General features: G+C 41.6%; 2 protein-coding genes across 4 annotated transcripts in view; both read left to right on the forward strand.

Annotated features, from left to right (window-relative positions):
- LOC111218088 (aryl hydrocarbon receptor-like) overlaps positions 1-3,233 on the forward strand; it is a 32,590-nt gene extending 29,357 nt beyond the window's left edge. For 2 of the 3 annotated variants that reach the window (XM_022740181.1, XM_022740183.1), the window contains exon 11: positions 43-3,233. In XM_022740181.1, coding sequence (XP_022595902.1) covers positions 43-51 — 9 coding nt within the window. In that variant the 3' untranslated portion in view covers positions 52-3,233. The remainder of the gene's footprint in view (positions 1-42) is intronic. The other variant, XM_022740182.1, reaches the window with a different exon arrangement.
- Positions 3,234-14,876: 11,643 nt separating this feature from the next.
- Positions 14,877-25,978, forward strand: part of LOC111218321 (aryl hydrocarbon receptor-like) — a 42,260-nt gene continuing 31,158 nt past the window's right edge. The window contains exons 1-2 of the mRNA XM_022740571.1: positions 14,877-14,917; positions 18,482-18,669. Coding sequence (XP_022596292.1) covers positions 14,877-14,917; positions 18,482-18,669 — 229 coding nt within the window. The remainder of the gene's footprint in view (positions 14,918-18,481; positions 18,670-25,978) is intronic.

Genomic DNA, 25,978 nt, shown 5'->3' on the forward strand with positions numbered 1-25,978 from the left:
GTCTGCTTCCTTTAACTGTGTTTTATTCTCTTCTCTGTTCAGCAGGATTAAAGACTTTCAGCTGAACTCCTGCTCGAGATGCAGCCGCGCACCTGACGGAGCAGAGCCGAGTCCTGTCGTCACTGCTGCTGCAGCAGAAGGACAAAACACAGTATAGTTTGCCTGTATCAGTGCTTATCCTCAGACGCTTATTGTTTTGTATCACTCTCTGTCATATTTACTTCGTCCAGTCTGTACAATGTTTAAATGCTGTTGCTCGTCAGTTCCTAGTGAAGATACACTATAATAATAATGATAATAATAATAATGATGATAATAATGAAGTATAAAGCCGCGAGTGCGTGTGACAGGATGGAGCTTGAGCCGGCTATGAGGCCCGGTCAGGTGAATCCAAAGAGCCAAAGAAATATGTTTTTATAAGGGAAACCTTCAGCCAGGGTCATCCATTTATTTCCCAGATTTAGATACAAAAAAGAAAAAACTGAATAATAGAATCAGTCTAAACTTTGACGCTGACAAATAGAGACTTTTTTAAATGGAAGTTGTCATTATCAATGTAAAAATGAGCATAAAGAATCCTTGAAAAACACAGCAGTGCCATCAAATTCATAATATTGCAGATAATAATCTGTATATTTTAAATGAAATCCTTAAATGAGTTTGATGTAAGTGTATAAATCCAATCTATAATTATACTGTATATCATATTTGTTTCACTAGAAGGTCTCGTATGTACAGAACGCATCAACGCCTGATACATGTGTTTATCTGTGTGCAGTATAAATGGAGAAAACAGAGTCAGAGACCAACAGTTAACACGTCAGGAAACAACAAAAACCTTGGTTGGCAGCAGACTTCCCAAACTCTGAGGGTCAGGTTTACTCTGCTTGCTGCAACTGTCAGGGATGAAACATTCTGATTCACTGCGTTATTATTTCCATTTCAGTGAAGTATTTACTAAAACTGAAAATAAGCAATCGCTGCAGTCGAGTTTATTTGATTGCACTGCTGCTAATTAAGACCTGTACTTGTTTTGTTGTGTTCTGTAAAGCAATGCTGCGAATGCATACAGTAAGTCCTGCGCCAGTTAGCTCTGAGAAATCAGCCCGTTAAGAATCACGTAATCTGTAATCAGATTTATACTGAGACTCGCACTGGTCTGCACCTCGCTGTGTGTGTGTGTGTGTGTGTGTGTGTGTGTGTGTGTGTGTGTGTGTGTGTGTGTGTGTGTGTGTGTGTGTGTGTGTGTGTGTGTGTGTTCTCAACTGAAACTGAAGAAACCAGTTCACATGTTTTAGATCAGCGATCATGCATTTATCTCAACAAAATGCTCAGTGATGGCAGTAGATGCTCGTATGGTCTCAAAGAAAACACTGATGAGGTTTTCGGGCTTGTTGATGAAAGCTGTGTCCACATTCAGGGGTCACCTCTTTTGAATGATGCAACCAGCAAAAGTGGGTTCATTCTAACAGTTACACACAACGTATGGTGCGTTCAGGCACTCTTGTAATTTAGAACCTTCAAATTTCTCACCGCAGGCCCTCAAATGGAAAATGAAGTGATAAAACCCAGTGGTCAAATTAACTGGCAGGCGTTCAGTGACACCTGGTTTTATAGTACAAGTTTCCGTAAAAACATATGTGTGAAGTGGTGAACAATGTAGCAGCTTAGAGATAATATATTATAAGTATATAATAAGGATTTTTCACTCGATTACTTTTATTTCATTGTTGTACATCATGTGATGTATTTTCCAATCACCTATAACCAACAGAGTGCCGATACGTGATAAATAAAATGTGTAACTGACTTTACAATATTGAGGACAGCCTGAATCCACTGTCCAACAAATGATGGATAGACTTCTTTGACTAGTCAGCCTGTTATGTTGTTGACTTCAAAGGATGAATCCCTGAACCGTGACACAGCCGATAAATAAAAACCGCCTCCGTACACACAACTCTGCTGCAAGTTTTACACCTGCTTCTCAGAGGCACTCAGGCAAAAGATGCAGGTGAATGAATTTGCAGCAGAATTCATAGATTTCTATTCCCCCCCCATATTTTATGATCTTTTGTGGGAACAAACCCACACTGAGCCGTATACAGTAAAATCCCTATAATTGTTCTTGTGCCTTCTTGCTAAATAGGCAGCTGAAAAGTATCTTCATATAAATGTGTCTGTGCCTTCCTGTATAAAGCATCTTATAATAATGTTTTCCTCAGTAGCTCTTCTCCCATTAGAGGTGCACTAATTTAAGGGAAGCCGCATCCATAGTACTGTCCTCTCTGTAAATGAATAAGATTGTATCCTTAAGTGCATTTCAAGGCTCTGAGGAATTCCTTCAAGTCCATTTTTTCCATTCACACAAACGTCCCTAACAATGGAAACAAGGGAAGACTTCAGTCGTGACACGTGTCCGCAGAGATATTAAACGTGTTTTCATTAATGAACAGAATGAAAAGAGTATTTCAAGAATGTGTCTCACAGTGCATCCGGATCATATTTACTTTGATGTGTCTGTTTCCTGTTTACGCTCTTCAGTCTTCAGTTGTGGTTCCTTTTTTATTTTTTATTTTTTATTATTATTATTATCTCATTCTCACCAGATGTTTGTAATATCCACACTACAAAAACAACATTAAAGGTTTCAGATTAACGTGAGCAAGGACAGCATTAACGTGGCAGCATTACTGTACTCCTGCTGCACTGTGGGAAATCACTCAGTATTTTACCTTTCCTTAAGAAACTATTGTTGGAAATACCATTGAAAATTTATTTTTTTAGAAAGTGATATCTTAAAGGAAAAGAACCTAAAAGTCTTTGGGCACAGGTTAATCTGACCTTCTCTCTGTCCTGGCTCCTCATTGTTCTGTTGTGGTGGAGACGTCCCTCTCCCTCCTGCAGAGGACCTCAGCGTCAGTCAAACCGTGGAGACTAAAAGGACAGCTTATAAATGATGTTGGACTTTGATACAGACATGTCATGACCAGAAGCCACTATGAAAAACCTGGAGCCAAATGTTTTCTTCACAGCGTTGTTGATATTTTTTAAACTAACATGTGCCTGGACAGTTTGCCATATTTCTGTTGTTTGTTTCAAAAAAAAAAGAAAAAAAATCACAACTATTCACTTCATTGTAATCCACTTTTATTTAGCCAAGTAGTTATACTATCCATATCATAATATATGTTAAACAAATAACCAGTTAAATGCTTTTTCATAAATACATGTGTGCAATGATTAAAACTGTGTTTGGCTCATTTTATTATAAAGCTAGTGTTGGGGATCAGGTTTCATTTTCATGTGTGGGTTAATTTAAAGGGACCCACGTCCCAGAAATCCTGCAAGGTTTGGATGGTGGGTCCAGGTGGGCGGGGCTTGGTGACTGCTTTGTTGTGACATCACAAAGTTCCAGAAGTCCTGTCGGCTGGTTTTAAGGCTCAGCTTCTGAATACAGGCTGTGTGCATTTCTCTGTGGACTGAGGCTTTGATACTTTCACAGTATTAATATAGAAGCTAGACAAAGGTGAAACTTTACTGGTGTGAAGGGAAATTTGGAAATTTGGGCAGTGACAGATACAATCACAAATCTTTATTTAAAGACCTTTCTCTTCCCTTTGTCAGACCTTAAACTTCATCTTTAGGTTGGAGGAGACATGATCTCTCTGCTCATGGCGCTTGTTAATAAAAGCCTTGTTTCCTGTCCTCCCTCACGTCCACTTGTCTCCTGTTAGGAGGCGACCCGGGACAAGAGACACAGGCAAACAGAAGTGGGTCAGTTGTTTGCTTATGTCATGAAAGGCTGAGTCCGTTTCAGATGAAGTGGTCTGATCACAAACACAGAAGTGTGACAGTGTTCATTCTTATCTCTACTCTATTGAACACAGCAGAGCAGCAACTGAAAGGCACAACAAATGTGTGTGAACTGAGTCGACCCTCTGCCTTTACAACTTTGTCATAGGGATGAACTTAAAGAGTTTACATTACAAAAACAGAATCCTCTAGTGTCTCCTGGGACAAGGTTTGCAGAAAAGAAACTTTCTCACTGCTTCAATTATTTTGTACTCCCTTTTTTCTAAGATGGCAGATAAAACAGAAGCATTGATCCACTTTTATTAAACAAGGACAATACACACTATCAGCATGATTAAAATGTAAATGTGCCCACGGCTGACCAGTTTCCCTCCGCAGCCTCTGGGCTCAAAGGGAAGTGGGATTTAGACGAGACAGGGCGGAGACTCTTCCCATCCTCGCTCCAGCGTCCTCGAGCCTGTGACCCAAAAATCAAATGAGGATGTTCCACTCCCTTAAATGTGTTGCAGAAGAAGAGAGGAGGCGCAGCCGTGTCCTATGAGGAAGACTTTTACCAGAACCTCTTTTTATGTGGAATGGTCACTGCTGCTTATTTTATGGCAGGGAGGCGGGCGGCTGCCTGTGGAAACTTATTCTACTGAATTTCTTCCATTTTTTGATTGGGAAAATATGATAGTCTGTTAATCAATACAGTAGATTGACAGGAAAAACACCACTGACCAATGAATTAATCAGTTAAAAATGCCAAACATTCCCTTGTTCCAGCCTCTCAGTTGTAGGTTTTATTGCTTTCATTTATCTTATGCGATAATAAACTAATTGTATTTAAGTTTATGGGCTGTAGGTCGGACAGAAAAAGCAATTTGTGCTTTAGGAAATGCAATTATGGGTATTTTTCACTCTCAGGCCAAACAATTTATTGAGAAAATAATTATCACATTAATCAATAATGAATATAATCCTCAATTGCAACTGGCGACAGGAATAAGGGCGTCATTGGCAGCTGTGACATTATTCCTGTTTTCATTAGGGGGAATGTATTAGGTGTGTGTTAGATCTGAATGATGAATGAGTATTTAAACCAACTGTGTGCTGAGGTGAGGATGTAAAGCTGGAGGTGGGGGGAGAGGAAAAGAAAAAGGGAAACGGTGATGGCTTGTATCCACCAGAGGGCGCACTCAGCCTGTCCTCAGCCTCCAGCACAGGTTTACTTCCTGCTCATAATTACAGGTTCAGGTAAAGGGATCAGTGAGAGCTAATCAAATTAATTACAGGTTCAGTGTCTGTGTGGATAATATGATTTTTTCAACTGAGTGAAATTGAAAACACATGGCTTTTAGCTGTGTTTACATGACAGTATAATTTAAACAATGTAGTGCCTGTATTAGAGGACCTGTCACTCAGTTCGAGAGTGACAGCAGGATTCATGTTTAACATGAGATGTACATTACAGTTTCTAACCTGACTCGGGACGCCTCAAACATTGTGCCAATGGTTGATTACATTTCAATAAGTTTCAAACAGACAGAATTTTGAGATTAAAATTTTCAGATTTGACAAGTCTGGGTGTGGTGGTTTTTGATCTGGTTCGATGTGTTTACTTGAAGAAAGAAGCTGTGAAATGTCCCTTGTTTCATTTTCACAAACAAAACAAAGGTTTCACAATTTATTTAATTTTTTTTTTTTTACTTTGACTTTGATGCTTCTGTATTAAGACTTTAAATATCATTGTTATCTGCAGCCACTGCACAGAACCCTTCATCTTCTTTTATTTGAAAAACTACAATATGGCTGCAACATGTTTTTTCTAAAATGACCTGTCATGTTTCCAACTTCAACATGTCAGACTGTGGGTTAATCAACATGTCATAGTTCTTCTGCCCCCCAGTGGCCAAGAAAAACAGGTAGTGCAACATCTGCATGCACAGTGTGTGACCCACACAAAATATCTGGTCACATTTTTGGAAATGAAATGTATTATATGTATTTACAGTGATTTAATTAAGTCCTTCAAGGCTTTTGTGTAGACAAATATTTGTCATATAGAAGATTTATTTAATACTCAAACCAGTCCTCAACTGAAGCAGACATTCATGCACCTATCCTGACAGCTGATAGATATTTGTGATTAACTGTGATCCACCGCATCTTAACTCAAGTGTTTGTGTTTTATTGTCATTTGAAAGGTTTCCACACTGTGAAAACTGAGTGATCTGTGCCAACAGAAGGAGGACCTCGTGTACAGAGCAGCCCATTTGTTTCCATTCATCTGGTTGTGGAGAAGGGAGACTGCATGGACATCCTTAGTTCTCTAATGTGCTGTGATGATGATGATGGTAGAAAACCTCTCCCAGTTCAGCTTCCTCTGATGAAATGACAGACTAACTGCTGATGAGTTAGTTTATTATTCTCTCTTCAGTATTCACAGGTTCAGTTTCTTATCTGCAACTTCATTTCTGCTGTTGTTGACAGGTGATGGTAGCAACACTTTTAAGAACAGAATGTGTATATATTAAACTGTGATTAAGTGATGGATCAATTCTAGCACTGTCACCACCTCCACAGGTGAAAGTATTTACCAACTGACATCAGCAAGTTTTGTTTCATTGTCAGTGTTGTTGGACATTTAAATATTTCTAGTATTTATGTTGTTGATTAAAGCTAGCTGTATATGAAGTTAAAGCTGAATTTCACTGTCATATGTAAAAAAAGAAAAAGAAAAAGAAGCAGTTTAATCAACAGTGCAACAGAATCTTTAGTAACAAGTATAATCATTATTCATCATGAGTCCTAATGTGTGAGACAGTTAATATTTATTTGCTCCAGTAACAATCTCCCTCTAAATAAGTGATGCTGTTGAAGCAGCACACTGAATTAACTATAATGGCTGAAGACTATGAAAATATGAATCTAATGTTTTAACTATTGACAATTTGTTACAGCTACAGTGGAGTCCAAAAGTCATGTGATTGTATGTCTGATATGGGGCAGAGAGTGTAATATGACAGTGGAGGTTAGGGAACCAGGAGGAGCACAAGCTGATCAGACTGAACAATGTTATGGCCACAAGTGTTACATAAAAAAATATTATATTACCATATAAGACACTGTGTCTATGTTTGGGAGAGAAAGATCTTCATGTGTGGACACTGCAGGTGGAGGTGGTGCAGGGCCTCCATCATTGCTTCAAGAGGTTGTAGTGTCGCCAAGATCCAGACCTTGGCTGGATGGAAAAAAACATTATAATAGAGAGAAATCATATCAATATCATATTGTAGAGTATACAGAGAAAAGACAACAGAAACAGCACTCTGATTAGATGATCACAGATATCTGAAAATACATTTATTCCCTCAGCTTAGTTGTAATAAACAGTTTGCTGAACCGTTTTACATGAAATAACAACAGAATAGAAACTAAATACTCAGTTTGGTGTCATTGTGCAGGTGCACATGTCATGATGGTTCTCAGCTCTCAGTGATGTTCTTTATTCTGACAGAATCATTCAACAGATGTTTTTGACTCCTGTCATCAATAATGAAATGAACTAGAGCTGAAAAATAGCCGACTAACACTGAACAAACTTAATATGAACAAAACACGACACACACGTCCGCTGCTCTGTCTTTAACAGCGCGTCCAGACACGACAGTTCACTGTAATAACGGATCGTTTAGTGACCGTGACTTACCGACATTGACAACCCGCTGTCCTTGTTAACACTAAGGTCGGTGACGTCACCTTCGCTTTGCAGAACTCATTGTAAACACGATTATAACATGTTTTCCCTCGGTCTATGGTTTTAATACAAGCGGTTACACCACACAGTTAGCTTACACACAGTAACTTCAGCTAATATTACAAGGTTTCTCCTCGTATACCTGATATTTACCAAATGTGGACATGTATGCGATTAGCTACTAAGATTATTTTAACACTGAGATATAAAGTTTATCTCGAATTATGAATGCTAACTGTGTTAGCAGCGGCTTCGTAGCGCGTATCCAGGAGCCTGCTGCGGTCCGGTAGTCGGTGTAGGCGGCCGTGCAGAGCAAAGACTCGGCGGCTGACATGATAGGCAGCTCGCCTCTGTACCGTCTTTGTGAACATTTTTGTGTAATTTGTGATTTGGTTTGAGATGCTGGTGTTGATTGTTGGGGACTGAGCTAAGTTTAAAATTCTGATTGTGCATAACACCCTTAGAAAAAGACTGTTGGACACATTAGGAACAGGGGTGCTGCTGCTTTACTTTTAAATGTCAGCTCTCAGATGTGGCCTGAACTTTAGTTTAAAATGTTAAAAAAATGAATTAACACTATCAACAGTGTGTGAAGCAGCCACAGTGATGATGTCATGATCAAGACCTTCATCTGTTGTATTTCAGAGTTATCTACTGAAATGCGCATGCTCACCAGCCAGCCCCGACCTGTCCTGTGTTGTAATACCACTTTATGACACTAGACGCTGTGTGAGTCAGCGGAGCGTCAAGTCTGCTCTCAGTCCCACGAAGAAGAACAACTTCCGGCAGCGCTTAAAGTTAACATCACAGAAACAGGAATGGCTGAACCTCCTAAAAGGTGATATTCATCTGCATCCCGAAGGACCGCTCCCGACAAGAAACCACGTTCAACGGCAAAGAAAAGAAGCAACAGGAGTAAATCTCGATGAGGCTTTCTACCGCTGGAGACAGCTGAGAGTAAAGAGATGCGGTTTGATGCCGAGCTCGCAACTTTCCTGTTAGCCGGGTGAGTAGCATCAATATTAGCTCTTTAGCTAAAAGTATAATCAGTGCAAGGACTGCCAAACCGTACGACAAACATTTCAGGTGGTGATATTGACGTTGTCGAGACGTTGTAGCGGTTTCTAGGACTGTGTCTGTTGCTCTCGGCTGTTGTACAGCTAGTGACGTCAGTAACTTTAGGCTCATTTTGTGACTGATGACCATAACTTGAGATTGTATGGACCCAGTAGCCCGAGTGAATACACGTCGATCGGTTCACCATGTTGTAACCACTTTACATTACTGTTAGGAGATCAGCCATGATTGAAAATGCACTAGGTCTTTACATTTCTCAGGATATTTCAGCATCCCGCTGTCTTTATCAGGACCTGAGCCAGTACAGATGCAATACCGCCTCCACCTGTCTCACCAACGGCAGAGAGTCCAGACAGTGAGGAGGGTCTAGGTGAGTAACGTTTTTTTTTTTGTTTTTTTTTAAGCGACTTGTCTATACCACTGTGATTAAATCAGACCCACAGTGTATACATGTTCATACTGCTGATGAATATACCACTGCCTTTATTTATGTATTTGACAGTATATCCATATTTGTACTACTGAATCGGTTATCTCACTCACTCACTCACACTCAGTCTTGTTTTTATTACAGTATATGGTAATTAAGGTTTAAATGGATGATTAATACATCTTTTATGTTCTGAAGTCCTTAGAATGCTTCAAACTCATTTCATAGTGAAAAGAGGAGCTGCTCGACATGTCCTTATTTTTCCTTTTGTGTTTTCATAGGGATGACAGAATCCACCTCGGGCAAGAAAAGGTAAGTCTGTTAACAGCAGTTTGTATTTTATGTGATTGCATTTCCACACAGATCATAGTTAAACATTTTAAGATGAGTTAAAATGATATTCTGGACTCAGTGGTCATTCATTCTCAAAGATTATGTGGCCATCAGAGAGGCAGTGCTGACCAGCCTGAGGTTGATGGCTCAGACCAACATCCAGCTCTTTGAATTGAATTGGACTCCGTGGTAAGAGTTTGTCATAAAACTGTGGTGTGTTGTAATATGTTCTGTGATTTATCTTTTAATGAAAGCTGAAAATCCTAAAACAGTCTGTTTGTCTGTGTGTTCCAGGTGCTGACCAGACTCTCCCTTAAGCAAAGGGTCTGTCCTTGGTACAAGGGGGACAAGGACAGTCCTTTAACTTCAATGTCCTGGAGGAGCAGCAGCCTGGGCCCTCCAGCAGGGGTCTGCCTCCTCCTCCTCCAGACGATGAACAGCATGGCCCCTCATCCAGTGCTGTTGGTCCTCCCCTCGCTCCAGCACTTCTCCCCTCTTCTGTTCAGCCACCTCCTCTGCCTGGACTACCTGTACCCAGGACCAGAGTGATGTGTGCAATTTACAATCAACTGTAACTGACAAAATAAAAACAATACAGTTGTGAATGAAGGTGCAGGTGAACTTCACTGTCACAAGAAAAGTTTGCATAATAAAGAGGTGGATAAATCTCTTATTTAGTAACAAGTAGAAATTATAGCAGAAATGTAAAAATAATACTTCATAGCTAAGTTAGGACAGTGCAACAGTCTGACAGGTTGACTGGAAGCTATTGCAGCTGTCCATAAGTGATGGAGGGAAGGTGCAAAAAGTCCAGGAGCCGTTATTCATCATCAGTCTTAGTGTGTGACACAGTTTACATGAAACAGACTCAGTTTGAGGGAGAAGCTGTTCTGCAGAACCAAATTAAAACACAAGGTAAGAATACGTTTTACACTGGTTTTACAGTTTAACGTTAGCACACATGCTAACTTCAACTACAATAACATTACACGTTACTCCTCACATATATATATTTGCCAAACGGATGTTGGATAATTAGACATGCAACAGCTGTCTTGTCGGCTAACTGTATGTTACCGAGGAAGATGGGTAGAATATGAAGGTGCTTTCCACCCATACAACATAAACTAAGCTCCTCCCAGTCTGTATGAATCCCTCTGCTGACTACACGTTCCCCTGCGGGCCGACAGGACGACCTTGACCAGCTGACCGACTGAAAAAAGACCACAACTATCTTCATCGTTCTGCTGAGCTCCAAGCATGAAAAACACATTTACGGCTGTGGCGGCGTCTGTCCCGGGGGACACACAGTGTCCAAACAAGCACAAACCCACACCTTGTTTTCATTTTCTTGTTCCCGACCCTCCACTCCTGGAGGCATGAAGGGCAAAGCGCCTACAGATTTCTGCAGTGGTGTGTACAGGCAAACAACAGAAATATACAGTAAGTATGACTGTGTTTGGTCGTGTTTAATGAGTCAAAGATGAACATAAATTAGCATTTTTATCATCTGTGTCTCTTTTTTCGTCCTTAGAAAATGACAACAATATAGACGCATCCAGGATCAATTGTGATCAATAAATTATTCACAGTGAAGTAGTTTTAGATGAAAAAGCTGCTGTTTTTTGGCTTTCAGCTCAGCAAGTAACACTTGTAAGTCAAACAGCCACTGCCCCAAAAATACTCATTTGCATTTACGGAATAAACAAGACTGTAAGGCCTCAGTCCTAAAACCATTTCCATTGTTTAGTCCAAGTCCATATTTTCCCCAGGCCCCCGTTTGGTGAGTTCCCCAAGAATTATTTCCCTACTCAGGACACCCCCAGAGGTCCATCACAGATATGAGGACATTTTATTTTCCTTGATACTTATAACTTCCAGTGGTGCCATGAAAATTTACCCAGGTGGGAAAAACATGAAAACACTTCCAATTTTACTACAAGTTTCTGCAGTTGCCGAAGAGCACAGATATCATTGTTGAGTGTCTTTTGAAATATATTATGAACTGCAGTAACATTTTGACATTGTCTGCCCTTGAAAGCAAAATCAGAGTTGCTGTTTTCTGCCTCTTTAACACTGCTATGACCTGGAGAGAGGAACAGCTTTGTCCTCAGTGGCTAGACCTTGAATTATTATATGGCAGGTGATGTGCTGGTGAAATTGAGGGATTAAAACTATAAACTTATATTGTCCCTTAGCAGCTTCAATTAGATAGATCGAAGATAAGTTATGTGCAATGTTGACATTTTGTTGAAAGGATAACAAAGGGCAAAAATGAAAGTGTTCATCCTCTGGGAACCTTGAATGACAGACTAAAGGACAGAGACATCAGTCACTCTCAGCTACAGTTAAACAAACTGTACATGTCTTCGTGAAAGGGACGAAGGCTTTGCTTTACAAATGCAACAGTGAACACACTGAGTCGACTGCAGTGCAGCCTGTCAGCACGTTGGCCTAGTTTTCTTTCTACATGTGTTGTGAGGGGGGGTCTTCAGCACCCTAAGGGGTCTGATGAGGTCATGTGACTCAATGTATGCATTTCCATAGCTGCACATTTAAACATATCTGTCTTTATGTGCTAGAGCAGGTTAAATCTCTGAAAATTAACTGTCAACTGCTCTTCAGTTTTCATTTTTATGCCCATGAGTGTGTAAAAATGAAAATGCAAATGTGATTACTGCATTTTTTGTTGTTATTTTTACTTAAATAACTCATACTGTGGGAAGTGGGGTCACATGACCACTGGGCTGAACAGGTGTGCTTACTGGGCAGATCACGCAGGTGCCTTGAATGTTCTTTGTTCTGTGTCAGTTCAGCTGCTTCCCTCTGTCATTTCACCTTTGTTCCTGAGTGCACTGAGTGAGTTCATTTCTCTCCTCATATCGTTTATTTTGTTGTTAAGTAGTACATCTAATCTCCTTGGTTTGTTATCATGTGATTATATATTTAGAGATAAATCTTTCTCACCTAAAGAGAAACTTTTTAAAATCTTTCCAGGTTTCCTGTTTACGGCGTCTATAGTTGGAGCTGTGTTCAGCCGCCTCCTTTGAAACTGATGGGAGCTTCCTGCATAACTCGACCTTGAGTTATTAAGTAAGTGAAATTAATTTTAAGTAAAAATATTTTTCAGTATTGATTTGTGAACAGATGCCTGAAATGTCCCTGTTTGCCCTGCGATGGAAAGTTTGTCGTGTTTAGTATAAGTATGTGTTTTCATAGGGATGCCAGGATCCTCATCAGGCCAGTATGTTCCCACACAACCAGCAAGAAATAGTAAGTCAGGGGCATGACTACACTCATACCTATATGGGCTCAAATTAGGTCTATGTTCATACATTCCCTGTTGATATGAAACTAAGTTTTGTGTACAAGCTGTTTCCAATAAACTTTTAATCTGAGTGAACGAATTGGGAAAACTAGGAAACATAAAAAGCTGAGTTTTTTTTTCTTTTTTACTTAAAACATGACCTAAATAATTAATCAATTATCAAAATGCCAATTAATTTTCTGTCTTTATATAAATCAATGAATCCACAAATCACTTCAGCAATAGTACAGCTTGGTTTCTAGGTTCCTGGGGAAATGAAGCTGCCATAGTGAGGGTCATTAAGGGCCCAAGAACAAGTCTTTGCCTTGGGGCCCCAGAGACGGTTATATTATTAGTAATCTTGGTAAAAACAAGAGGTTAAAACATGTTCTTATTTTCCACACTGGTGTTTGCCTACAAGTAGAGTCGTCAAATTATATCCACTAAGTTTTAAACGCTGAGTGTCACCCCAAAGTTTCCAAACATAATCACAGAGACATGCAGTGTCCTCAGAGCCGTGGATAAAAGTAAATACATAAGTAAAAAGATGAAGAGTAAACAGAACAACCTGCACTACCTAAGACTTTTTTTTTTGGAGAGTTTGCAACAGCCATAACGTAACAATAGGCCTTGTTTTTTAAATTGATAACATTAATGACGACTCTGTTCTAACAGGTGTCCCAGTAAACTGACTGTAAACCAGCATGCACAACACCAAGACCCCGAAACTAACACAGCCATCTTTAATGTCATTATTTCCACCTGTAGGTTTCCTGACGTCTGAAACTGAGAAAAGGCAGATTACCAAACATTAATATTGTTTTAATTGACATGATGAAGATAAAATAGATTTTCTATTTTTAGTAATGGTTTTCTGCAGCTTCATGTAACTCACAAGGGATGACAAAGAGATGCTAAAATCATTATTTTTTACTATTAAATTTTGATACAAGGATACAAGATCAATCATTTTGTCTGAGTTAGGGGAATTTCCCAAAACGTACAGTGGTGTCGTTTTCAAGTCCGCCTGAATGTTTTCATCAGAGCTGCAAAAATCTATCACTCAAATTATACTTCCAGTAACTATTGATCATCGGTTATTTTTTGCTTCCCCTCCTCCTTGTTTTTGCCTCCTGATCACACACTGACCGCAGCTTCTCAACATTTCCCACCGTAACACCGGCTCAGATAAAGCGTCGCTGCAGGTGAAGGCCCACAGAGAGCTCCGGTGAATGTTGAAATGAATTCACTGTACATTATTTAAAAGTCTAACCCCTGACCCACATTTCAGCGCGGGCCACTGCAGGCTCAACATAAACCTCCATCTCGCCTCCCGCGCTGCTGATTGGACGACGGGAGCGGCTCGGGAAAGCGCCGGCGAGAACGCGCTCGGCCTGTGTTTCCAGGAGACTCTCCCGCGTGCCCGCGCACGCACAAACACTCACAATCAATCCCGCCGTTGCCTCTTTTCTGTAACTACATAAGAAGCTTCTTGAGCGCGCGTGCGCGCACCCCCATTAAAAATCTGTGTCGGGCGTGCCCGCCGGTGGAATGCGCGCACCTGCTGCCTCCCCCCCCTCCCTCCCCTCCGAGCCCCCACTTCTTTGCAGCTCTTGTCCGGCGCTAATTGGAGAGCTCCGCCGATGTAGATTATAAAATGTAAATACTTGAAGCTTTTCCAGTTTATTTGAAGTTGTGTTGATGAAGAGGAGGAAACATGAGGAGGGTTTCTGAGCGGACTGCGCCTCTTCAATCATAATCATCCTCTTTTCTTTTTCTTCATGAGGATGAAAACACAACATCGCCTTTTTACTTGGAGCAAGTTCATCTTTCCATGAAGCTGATGGGACGACAAGTGTCTGCTTATTTTTCCAAGTAGTCCTTTTTGTCGCAGATCACATTCTGCTGCGTCACTTCTTTTTCTTTTTTTTTTCTTCTTCAGATTTTGATTTTTGATCCGAAGTGGAAAAACAAGGAAAAACAAACATCCTGCTCGACACAAGTTGCCAGTATTTTCAGTTTTTTTTTTTTGTTTGTTTGTTTTTAATAATGTGTCAACAGTGTTGATGTGGAGGATTACAGCAGAATATTTCTTGGTGGTTTACATGTAGCGCAGAAAGAAGCGGTGTGTGTTTGTGAGGGATTCGTCCGAGGCTTATATAAGAGGAGCCGTCATGTATGCAGGACGCAAGAGGAGAAAACCAGTTCAGAGAGCGTAAGTTCATTTTACTTTCTTTGGTTTTTTAAAATATTTTTTTTAATGCCACTTCCGGTGCTATCGACTGAAAAATTAAAATTAAAGCATAAAATCGACCTGTATGAAATGTGATTCGTCCAAATGCACCTGAAGCCGGAACACGAACGGAAACCACTTTCTTCATCGATTTAGAAAAGAGATTTTAATTTTAAAGGTTAAAATTTTCTTCTCGACGTAAATTCATTTTAATGCACGTGTGAGCTGCTGAATATTTCTGTGCATTTCTAAGGTGTTTCGGGAGGTTCGAGGCCTGAACGGGGCGGAAATGTTCCTGCAGGGTCGTTTTAAAGCTGCGGATTACAGCAGGCCTGCAGCATCACCGACATGATTTTAACCTTCAGCACTTCCCCCTTTGATTTTTTATCAATTAAGCTATTTTTAAAATAAACGAAAAGATCGCACAATTAAATGTATGTTTTTTTTTAAAAAATAATAATTTTACTGACTCACCGACTCTCAGCCTTACATGGTGTTACGCCATTTTCTGTCTAAACGCCCTTCAGAGGATCAGACTGACAGTTTTTTCTCTCATCAGGCTGTTTTGATTAATTTGTGATAATTAATATTGCCTTAACAAAATTATGTATTCAATAGACTAACACCCTAATATGAAAAAATGTTTTGGAAACAGTTCCCTGGCTCTATTTAGGCTTTTTTTTTTTTTTTTTTTTTTTTTTTTTTACGTAAACATTTAAATCCTGAGCTGAGATCAGCTGAGATCTAAATTAAAGATAAGAAACCTGATGTTTTTATACAGCCTTACATTAATTGTTTAGCTCTGACACCATAGCATCAAACTGACACCATTTCCCTGCCAGTGATTCAGAAATCTGTGTCATAAAAGTAAGTAAAAGACAAATAGATAATGAATCTAAATCTGCTTTGACGTGATCTTATGTGACTGACTTTGGAAAAGCTCCAAACTGTGCTGCTACACATGATGAGAACGTCATCACACTGACCTGCAGCTCCCACTGTATGTGTGTCAAATCACTGCTGTAGGTTTGGCTTTGCTAATAATGAAGTAATTTTTCATGCATGTAACTCATGAATTAACCTGTGATAGGTACATGTCGCAGGCGGTGAGCGAGACCGTTTCCTCTGAACATGTTTTAATCTGGGAGAATTTTAATGCTGATCAGCAGTGCATGATAATTCCTAAAAAGGAGGCTCAGCTCCTGCAAATGTAGGACTCACGAAACAATCCTGAATAATCCTCCTTGTGCTGAGACAGACGCAAGAGTGTGAGACACACAGATACTGAAATTTGACTCAGGGGATCAGATTTGGGACACACACACACACACACACACACACACACAACTAAACTGATCATCAGTTTATCTGGTTCCAGCTTAATTTCCTTGTAAATCGAGGTTTAGTTAAATTATCCATAAAGACATTTACAATATTTACATCCCAATAAACCAATCCTGATTCAAACCTCATCAGTTTATAATATATTATTGATTAGAATGAGAATAATAATTTTACTGTGGCAGTCAACACACACACACACACACACACACACACAAGCACACAACAGGAAAGAGCAGCAGCGCCGGTCGGGCTCAGTGACATCACTGATGTGCAGTATAAACAGATCTCCATCCATCCAGATTCATGCTCAGTGATAAAACGCGTCAGTGTCAGTGTGTATGAGTTAGGAACAGTCATGGCAGCCTCACTGTAAGACTGTCAACCCGCGTCACCGTCACGTTACCCGTGTTCTCTGTTTGTGGAAAAATGTCTGTAACTTTTGATGCACAAACATCTGAACCGTGTATGAACCCACACGGCGGCCGAAGTGGAAGCAATACAGGCAGTAACACAAGAACAACTTAACTCTGTAGGTTGATGCTTTATGATTCAGTTCAAAGGTTGTTTACAGCAGTAAAACTGACCTGTATTTTCACTTTGTTTTCATAAATTAAACCTTTAATTAGACGGACTAAACCTTTTTAGTTAATGTTTTTAATTTTAAAAAAGTCATTTGTATTGTTTTATTGTTTATTGTATGAAACAAACAAGATTGGGAAGTAGGACACACACAACCACATTTATATTATGTCAACATCTGGGTGTAGCCATGAAAACATGTTACATAACCAAGTGTGTGAGTGTATAGACTTTACAGACCAGTGGAGCCAAACCATTTAGAATGGTCAAGAGAGTGAATGAAAGTAAGTTTCCAGCAACAATAACGATAATAGATGGATTCAGAAAATACAGATAAATAAGACGGACACGATCTCTACAAATGTACCTGATCGTTTTCATTTTCTACATTTAATACATCGACTCACCAGTAATTGTGTGTTGAGCTGCAGAGACACAGGCCTCAGTGTCAGAATCACACTGAGAATATTATTGAATTCTTCATCAAATGAACATAAATGTGCTTTATGTGTTTGAGCTGCGAGTTCAGATTTTGTTTTAATTTACACTGAAAATAAAATCTGTGGCTCAGTAAACATGAAACATATTTTGTTCTATGACGTAAATCGCACCCACAAATGTCAGCTGTTTGTCTTTCAGGCTTTCTGTTTGTGTTCTGTGGGTGTGTGTGTGTGTGTGTGTGTGTGTGTGTGTGTGTGTGTGGTTTGGATAAAGCGTGTGTATCATAGGTCGTTATTTGTTTTAGAGATTATTTTCTTGATTTAAAAACCCTCCTGAACGGAGCAAAGTTCAGGGTTTCACTATAAAAACCAGCCTCCGCCTGTGTTTGGTATTTATTTAAAATATGATTTTTGTTTCTTTGTTGTTTTTAAATCTATATAAGTTTTTATCACTTGAAATTATTTGTATTTAAGTCTTTCAGACTACAGTTGTCACTAAAGTGGTTTCACATTGTGACGCACAATATTTTGTATTTATTTATCAGTATTTATTTTTCCAATTTTACCTATTATTATATAATCAAAATGTACCCACTTAAATACGTTAACCATTTAAAAAACTTATTTTAAAACATGTTTTTGTTGCCGTGTAAGAAGTTGTTTTTGTTTCATGAGGAAAAACTGTGTCTCCTTAAACATGAACGAAATACATCAACACAAACATTGACAGACGCCTTCCAGGAAATTAGACGTTGTCAGCAGGTGAGCCTGGGTGAAATAAAAACAAACTTTATTATATTTATTCTGAGTGAAATATTTACATAATATTATTATACATTACTTTCACACATTCACACAACAGAAACAACAAATAAAATGCTAATTCACAGTAGTACTGTATCATTCTTATGGAAAGTGCAAATCACAAAAAGGTTATGACCTTTAGAAATACGCTTTCTAACTTTGATGCTATGATAATCCTCAAGTCACCAAAACTCTGGTAAAGCAGGATTTAATATTTTAATCCCAAATTCAGTGTAGTTCCACCATATTGTTAAAATAAAAACAAAATGTGTGAGAATAAAATCGGACAAAACGAGAGAAAGCTGAAGAGATCACGTTTTCTATTAGTTTTGATTGCCGGTGTTTGTGTTGTGACTTCTTTATCCATCGTATTGATCAGGGTGAAGCAGCCACCGGCTGAAGGGGCCAAATCCAACCCGTCCAAACGGCACAGAGACCGTCTGAATGGAGAGCTGGAGCGGCTGGCCAGCCTGCTGCCTTTCCCCGAGGAGGTCACCGCCAGTCTGGACAAGCTCTCCATCCTCCGGCTGAGCGTCAGCTACCTGAGAGCCAAGAACTTCTTCTCCGGTAAATCACTGGTCACGTCACCGTTACCGCTCGGCTCATAACAGCAGTCAAAGTCAAAGGTCACACATGGGCCTTTTGTACTGTAGGTGGAAGTATTCTGTGTTGTGACAAAGCCGAGATGTAATATAATGGGTCTAATATCGGGAGTGTTACGATCTGTGTTTGTTTGGACGACTGTGTTGCATAAGAACATGGATGCGCTGAGCTCATCCGTCACATAAACCTCTTTCCAGTGAGCAGAACAGTTTTGGGGAATCGTTTCGTTTGCTGTGAAACTCGCTGAGGATCGATATCAAATTAATGAGTTAGGTGTCCAGCACAGGGAGAGGTCTGAAGCAGCATGTTTAGCCTAGCTTAACACAAACGGTGACAGCAAGGGGAAACTGTTAGCCTAGCTTCATCAAAATAAACAAAATAAACCTCCTTCTTGACATTTAGTATTTAGCTCATTGAACAGCAGTAGAAAAGAGATTTTAGGGGCAGTTAATGTCATTTCTTGAGTAATAACAGTCATAAGTTAACTGATTGCAACGGCATAGCAACGGCATAGCAACGGCATAGCAACAGCATAGCATAGCACATGTCATACACAGATGTCACACAAGCAGGTCTAAAATACAGACACTAATGAAATAAACTAGAACGGCGCTCGGAGTGTGCAGACCTCCTCCAGTGTCAAACAACACACACCAGACTCCATAGGAAAAAAATATAATTTAATGAAAATGATCCGGATCTGCCCCAAACTTTAATGAGTTCTTCCCCGGTCCATGCCCCATCCCTCCACCAAGTTCGGTGCAAATCGGTTCACTTGACTCTGTTCGCTGACTAACAAACAAACAAACAAACAAACAGACGTGAGTGAAAACATAACCTCGTTGTCGGAGGTGATAAAAATTGCAACCTCAGCAGCTCAGTCGTCTTTAGTTTTGAGTGCAGAGTAAATGTACGCAACATCTTTAAAGTCCCATTATTGAAACCACAACATCATTCAAAGTCATGTTGACATGTGCCTGAAGATCCAGCTACAACCCAGCAGCAGCAGCAGCAGCAGCAGCAGCAGCAGCAGGGTTACGTCATGTGGTTCATTTCATTTGTCTAGACAGGCTGATACATTTAAAGAAAAATTATTAGTAGAGTCAAGACAGTCAGTTGTGTTTTTTCTTTTTCAGATAGCAGTCATGTATAAGACACACACTGCCTCACAGGAAATTGTCATGGGAGTTTTAATTGTTAAATGATGAGGGCTGTGATTCAAATAGCACCTGCTGCTGTTCAGTCGTCGATCTTGACTCTACGGCAAATGCAGATTTCCCAAATTGTGAGATTGTTCTTTTTAAGCAACAAAAAATCCTAGAAAACTCTTTAGCATCTTTGGTTTGTAATGAACAGAATTACAGACATCTCTGAGCAGGAAGCAGCAGTTTAAAGTGGCGGCCGTTACCTCCGTTATTGCTCAGGTCGCTCCGACCTTTATGAGATTGTCACAACAGCCAAGTCGCTCGCTCTGTATTTGTGTTTCCCGACATCTGCCGGCTGGAGAGAAGAGCAAGCGGCCACCGCCTTATCCAGATGATTTCATACCAGGGAAAGGGCCCTCAATATTTTATCAGGGCCCATGTCTACGTGTGTGTGTGTGTATGTGTGTGTATGTGTGTGTGTGTGTGTGTGTGTGTGTGTGACGGGGATTAGGAGATGGAGCTTTTGCTAGGCGTCCATTAAAACTGTACACCAAAGCATGGAGAGGAGTTTGCATGCCAGTGGATGGGATGTGTACGGTTCTTCTCTACTATGCGGAGTGAAGACATTGTTATTTTAGGCGGTGATCTTTCAAAGAGAATGCTGCAATGCGGCCGTCGGATGCTCTTGAAGCATGAATAATTGAGAGAAAACCCTCGAGTTTAAAGAATTTATGAAATGAAGTCAGAGCAATGTTTGTTTAAGGCAGCGGCTTTTTTGAAAGGGCTGTTTGGGGGTGAGACGGACAGGATATTGCACCGGCGATACGATTGTGTTTTCAGCGGATGTAGCAAATGCATTTCATATTTTTTGTGTGTGTGTGTGTGTGTGTGTGTGTGTGTGTGTGTGTGTGTGTGTGTGTGTGTGTGTGTGTGTGTGTGTGTGTGTTTGGCTGCTTTGTTCACATGTTGTGTACGTTTAGAGGCTCCAGAAGAAATGAAAAGAAGCAGGTCTGAAGCATTTTCATCTTCAGAGAAATTTCTCTTTCAAGAGGAAAAAAAATCAAAGTTAAAAGTTTATTTATGAAGCAGGTTTAAAGAAAACCAGCAGGGTTGACCAAAGTGCTGTAGAATAATATACGAGGAAAAACACACAACATGGAAACAGCTCAAACGTGATGCATTAACTATCGCACGGTCTGAGACGAACATGGAGCAGCTAAATAAAAAAAAACAAGGGATAAAAGTGGAAGATGAAAACCTTAGGGACGCTCGAAAGCCAACGAAAACATGGGTTTTAAGATTAGTCTTAAAAATGTCCACAGGGGGAACATTTAATTAAAAGAGGTAAACTGTTCCACGGTTGTGGGGCAGCTACCGCAAAAGCCTGATCACCCTTTCCCCTTAAGCTCGCCCGAGGGACAGCCCGGAGAGAACCAGGGACTGAACCTTCCTTCTTGTATTTTGCTTATTGAGCAGCAGCAGAAAAGAGCTTTTAATGGCAGTCAATGTTCTTGACCAACAACAGAATAGCATCGCACACGTCTAAGTCAGATATAAAATACAGACACAGTGATAAAGTCAGCGCGCAGACCTCCACCAATCAAACAACATACACCAGAGACCATAGAAAGATAAAATCTAATTTATAGGTCCATGACCCATCCCTCCGACCAGTTCGGGGAAAACCGGTTCAGTATTTTTTGCGTAAACCTGCTGAAAAACAAACAGAGAAGCGTTTTCCTCTTCAGAGAAGTTTCTCTGTGTGTGTGTGTGTGTGTGTGTGTGTGTGTGTGTGTGTGTGTGTGTGTGTGTGTGTGTGTGTGTGTGAGTGAACGCATTATTTCCCATTCTGTAACACATGGAAATATTCACTGGCCACTCAACCTGTCAGGGTGAATTATTGATAGTGGATTTCAGTACCAATAGGTCAAAGTGTAGCCTATAGACAAACCCTCTTGTCTAACTGCATTAGCCTACTTCCTGGACAGTCTCTAAGTAATTAACGAGCTCAGGGCTCTTACATTAAAGAAGCTGCTACCACACAGAAGAGAAAGCTCCGAGGCCCCCGAGGGCCCGTCGCTCGGGGCTGCCTCTGTGGTCAGCCATAATTTGTTGTATGTAAACAGCACAAATCCTGCACGTCGGAGGCATCTGAGGGTGGGTGGTCTGAGCCGTGACTTAGCTCTGGTACAGTCCGGGAACGCTGCCACTGCTTCCAGGCTTTGTGTGGCTTGTTTGGAAGAAGTGTTAAACGCTGGGAGAGGCCCACCTTCATTAACTATTAAAATGCATTAGGTTTTTGCTCTGCGCTGTGCAGATGTATGGTTCCTCCTGAATATCCGTGTTTTGAAAGGAAGGTTCATGATTTGAAGTTTGAACACTCAAGCGTCACGCGCCGCGCGTGTAATTGAATATGTCGCAGGAGTGGAACAAAGCCCCGGCAGAGCCCGGTTAATCTGGCTGACGGTATTATCCAGCCCAGCTGCCATCTCTGTTATTGTCTGGAGCCACAATGGGCTCGGCCCCTCTCAGCCAGTCTGAAGAGAGGAGGAGGCGGCGACTCTCTTAAAACCCGATAACGCCGGGATCACCCCGCTCCGGGTGTGAAGCACCTTTCAGCCGTCTTCGCAACTGTCGCCTGCCCTGTCCGATCACTCACGCTCCCAGATTCCCACCTAATGAGGGAAATATGGAAATGTGTCCCATGTCATTTTGTGTCCCCGTCGCTCCAGGTGACGAGACGCGATGAGTGTCTTTGTTTTTGTCGTGTGCAGCTTTGTGATGACAGTGCAGATTTACACTTTGCTTCACGCCTTGTTACCGGTGGTTTTCTGACTTCTCAGGCCACGACCTGTTTCCAGCAGTTGGTGCGGTCACGGGTAATTTCACCGTAGAGAATCAGTGATGTGCTTGTTGGAATAAGTCTGCTCTCTCCTCTTTATCCACGTGTGGGGTCAGTGGCTATAAAACCTGATATGAATATTTGCATTTCTCTAATGATTTGGGAGATTCCCTCTTCTGGTGCCAGACAAATGAGCTTTTTAAGGTGAACGCTATAGGATACACTTGATTTTTTAATAACATGTATCCATAGAAACACTGCTGCAGCTCAAACAGCTTTGTTCAAATACTGTGCCTCATGGTTGCAGTATTGTAGATGTTAAAGGCGTCCTGTGGAGGTGTTGTAGTGAGAGCGAGAGAGAGAGCGAGGGGATGACATGACCACGTGCTCTACCAGGTGAAACTCCAGGGAGTTTTGTTTGTATCTGGTGCTCACACACCGTCTCTCTGATGGTTTCGCCCTCTCTTCAGGACTTTCTGCCGTTGTTGTCAGTTGCTCAGATTCTGCTGCTTTCCTCGCCGTACACTCTGATACACGGCCTCGTTCGCAGAAGCATAATGTTGCACGATGTCTGATGCAGGTCAGCGAGGTAGACGACGTGCAAACACAAACTTATAGATACAGTCGACACGGCATCTCATCCGTTTGTCCAGAGTGTAGTGATCGTTTGCTTCCCTGACTGTCCTGGTTACACAGCTGTGCTGAGAGCATCTCCTCTCCTCCTCTTCCTCTCGTGAAGCGCGTCTCCTGCTGAGAGCTGCTCCCACGTGACGAGGTTTAGCTCTTCATGTTTTTCATTAAATGGTGTATTTACTGTAAAAATCTTCCAACCTTCCAACAATTAATCAGTCACATCGTGTTTGGTGTGTTTTTATTTTATGGCCTGAGAACTCGCCCTACATCAGCACAGCCTGTAGTTTTTCTTCGCTGAGGATTGGTGGAGAAGTTGCTGCGGTGTTTACGGAGGAGGAAACCCTGACAAGATCCTGGATGACACAACTAAGCCAATAAGAGCTCTGCTGGGTTTCGTGGAAGAGTCATCGCCTGCAGCCAAATGGCTTGATCGCCCTTTTTTTTTTTTTTTTTTTTTTATCTGTTCGCTGTCCCTTTCAGTTCACCCCGTCCATCCCTTCTGGTTCTGCTCTCATTTTCCTGAGTTTTAATCGCAGGCTGCCATAACGTGGCTGCTGTTACGTAAGCGCTGCTCCGTCAGATGGTCCTTCCTGTTGCTCTGAGTTTCAGCCAGCGTCACAGTTACAGTTCATAGATCACGGTTTAAATCTGCGGCGGACAGGAGATGAAATTATGATTAATCCTGTGATCGTATCGCAGCGGCATGACTGTTGTTAAAGTGAACCGCGGCTCTTTGAGATACACTCCATTGTAAATATAGATGGAGATTAGGAGAAATAATCCCTGTGGACTGCGGAGGGTTCACTTTGCTGTGGTTTGGTGTCGGCTGAACACTGCGGGTTCACACGTGTTGTTTCAGGTGTTTTCAGACTCTCAGTCAAAGGTCTCCAGGATCCAACTTTTTCACTGATGTCAGCTCGTGTTTGGGATACAGCGGTAAAATGTCCTCCTGCCAGAGTGCACAGTTTACTTTAAAGCTGCACAAATCAATAGTTTTTATATGAACAAAATATATCAAATATACCAGCTACTGCAGGTTCAAGGAAAGGTCTTTTAATCGGTGCGTTGATGAGGGAGCACAGCGTTTACCACAGTTTACGTGAAGCAGCCTCGTCTTGTGAGGAAAACTCAGAACATATTTCCACTGTGTGAAAGGAAAGAGATGAACGATGGTCATTTGCTGGTATGTTCCCTCACACCTGGAAACTATGGTTTATAGTGCAGGTTATAGTCTGTAGCACCACGATGCTTCATTTATATCGGTCTGTTGTGACACACTTTACCTTCATAAAATGTGCAGCTCCTTTTGGCCCTATTGTGATTTGGATAATATTTCGACAACAGCTTCACTTAAACCCTTACACGTTTTTCCACTGATTTCCTCTGGCCACATGTGAAGGACCTAATCCTCCCAGTGACAGTGAAACACTTCAGTTTTGCAAATCACGCAGCAGTAGATGGTTTCCATAAGGCAGACCATTATATCTATTATAAAAAGCACCAGCATACAATGTCTTCCCTTAATCGAGTCGGCAAACATGGAACCCGCAGAGCACACGCATTATGCAACTCCCACTGGATCAGGCCATGGATATAGAAAATAAATTATGTAAAACCCTGTTCTGCTGCTAATAGAAGGAACAGCGGCTTCGTTGTGCACATGAAGTCGGCGTGTTCTCCGGCGGCTGCGGAGGGAATCGACGGAAATCGCACAGAAGCAGCATCTCGATCTCCTTCTTAACGTCGCAAATAAATGCCACTGGAGTTCATGTCAGTCACTTCTCTTTCGTTCAGCGAGGGGCTGCAGCTGCAGAGCGCGTCGCCTGATGAGAGAAAACGAGGCCAAATAACTCGGATTTAATGAAATTATTGTCCGTACATCGCCGCCATGACACGGCACGCACGGGAATTGGCACACAGCTGGAAGTATCCGTCAGAGCTACAGTGCGACGGCGTGTCTATAGGCCGCCGCTGCTCCGGGATTGGTTACGTAAGCTGAGCGGCCGCTGTGAAAGTCTTGTGACATGTCATGATACCATCTCTGTTTTGTTTCCGAACGAGGGCGATGATTCGTTATTTGAAGCATCGCCGCCCCTCCCCCTCCTTCCTGTAGGTCATCTATCTGCACACAAATGAAAGGCAGAGCCGATCAGCAGTGGGTCATCCCTTCATGACGACCCTCCCCTCCCTCCCTCCCTCTCTCCCTCTCTCTCTCTCCTCTCTCCCTCCTCTCCCTCCCTCTGCCCGTCCTTCCCTCCGTCCTTCCCCCTACATGGCTTAACCCCCTCCCCCCCCCAGCCCTCGCTGATCACGATACAGCGCTGAGAGGAATGCAGGCCACCAAAGGGAAAACCTGGTAATCAGGAGTGACCCCTCCCCACCCCTACCCCGCCCAAATCCCGTCGCTCCTCACCTCCTCCTCCTCCTCCTCCTCCTCCCATCTCTCTGGATCGCCTCTCATAAGCAAATATGCAACCATGTGATCGCAAAACCTCAGGAGACACGAAAGCAGCACAGGGTGCGTGCTTTCCCCCTGCATTAGTGACCGCGTGTTCATGTTCAGCCTCTATATGTGAGGCTGTGTGTGTGTGTGTGTGTGTGTGTGTGTGTGTGTTGCGTGCATCCATGTGTATGTGAGTGAATGTGGGGGTGG

Source organism: Seriola dumerili, unplaced genomic scaffold (genome assembly GCF_002260705.1).
Source record: "Seriola dumerili isolate Sdu_G_001 unplaced genomic scaffold, Sdu_1.0 BDQW01000052.1, whole genome shotgun sequence".
NCBI lineage: Eukaryota > Metazoa > Chordata > Actinopteri > Carangiformes > Carangidae > Seriola > Seriola dumerili.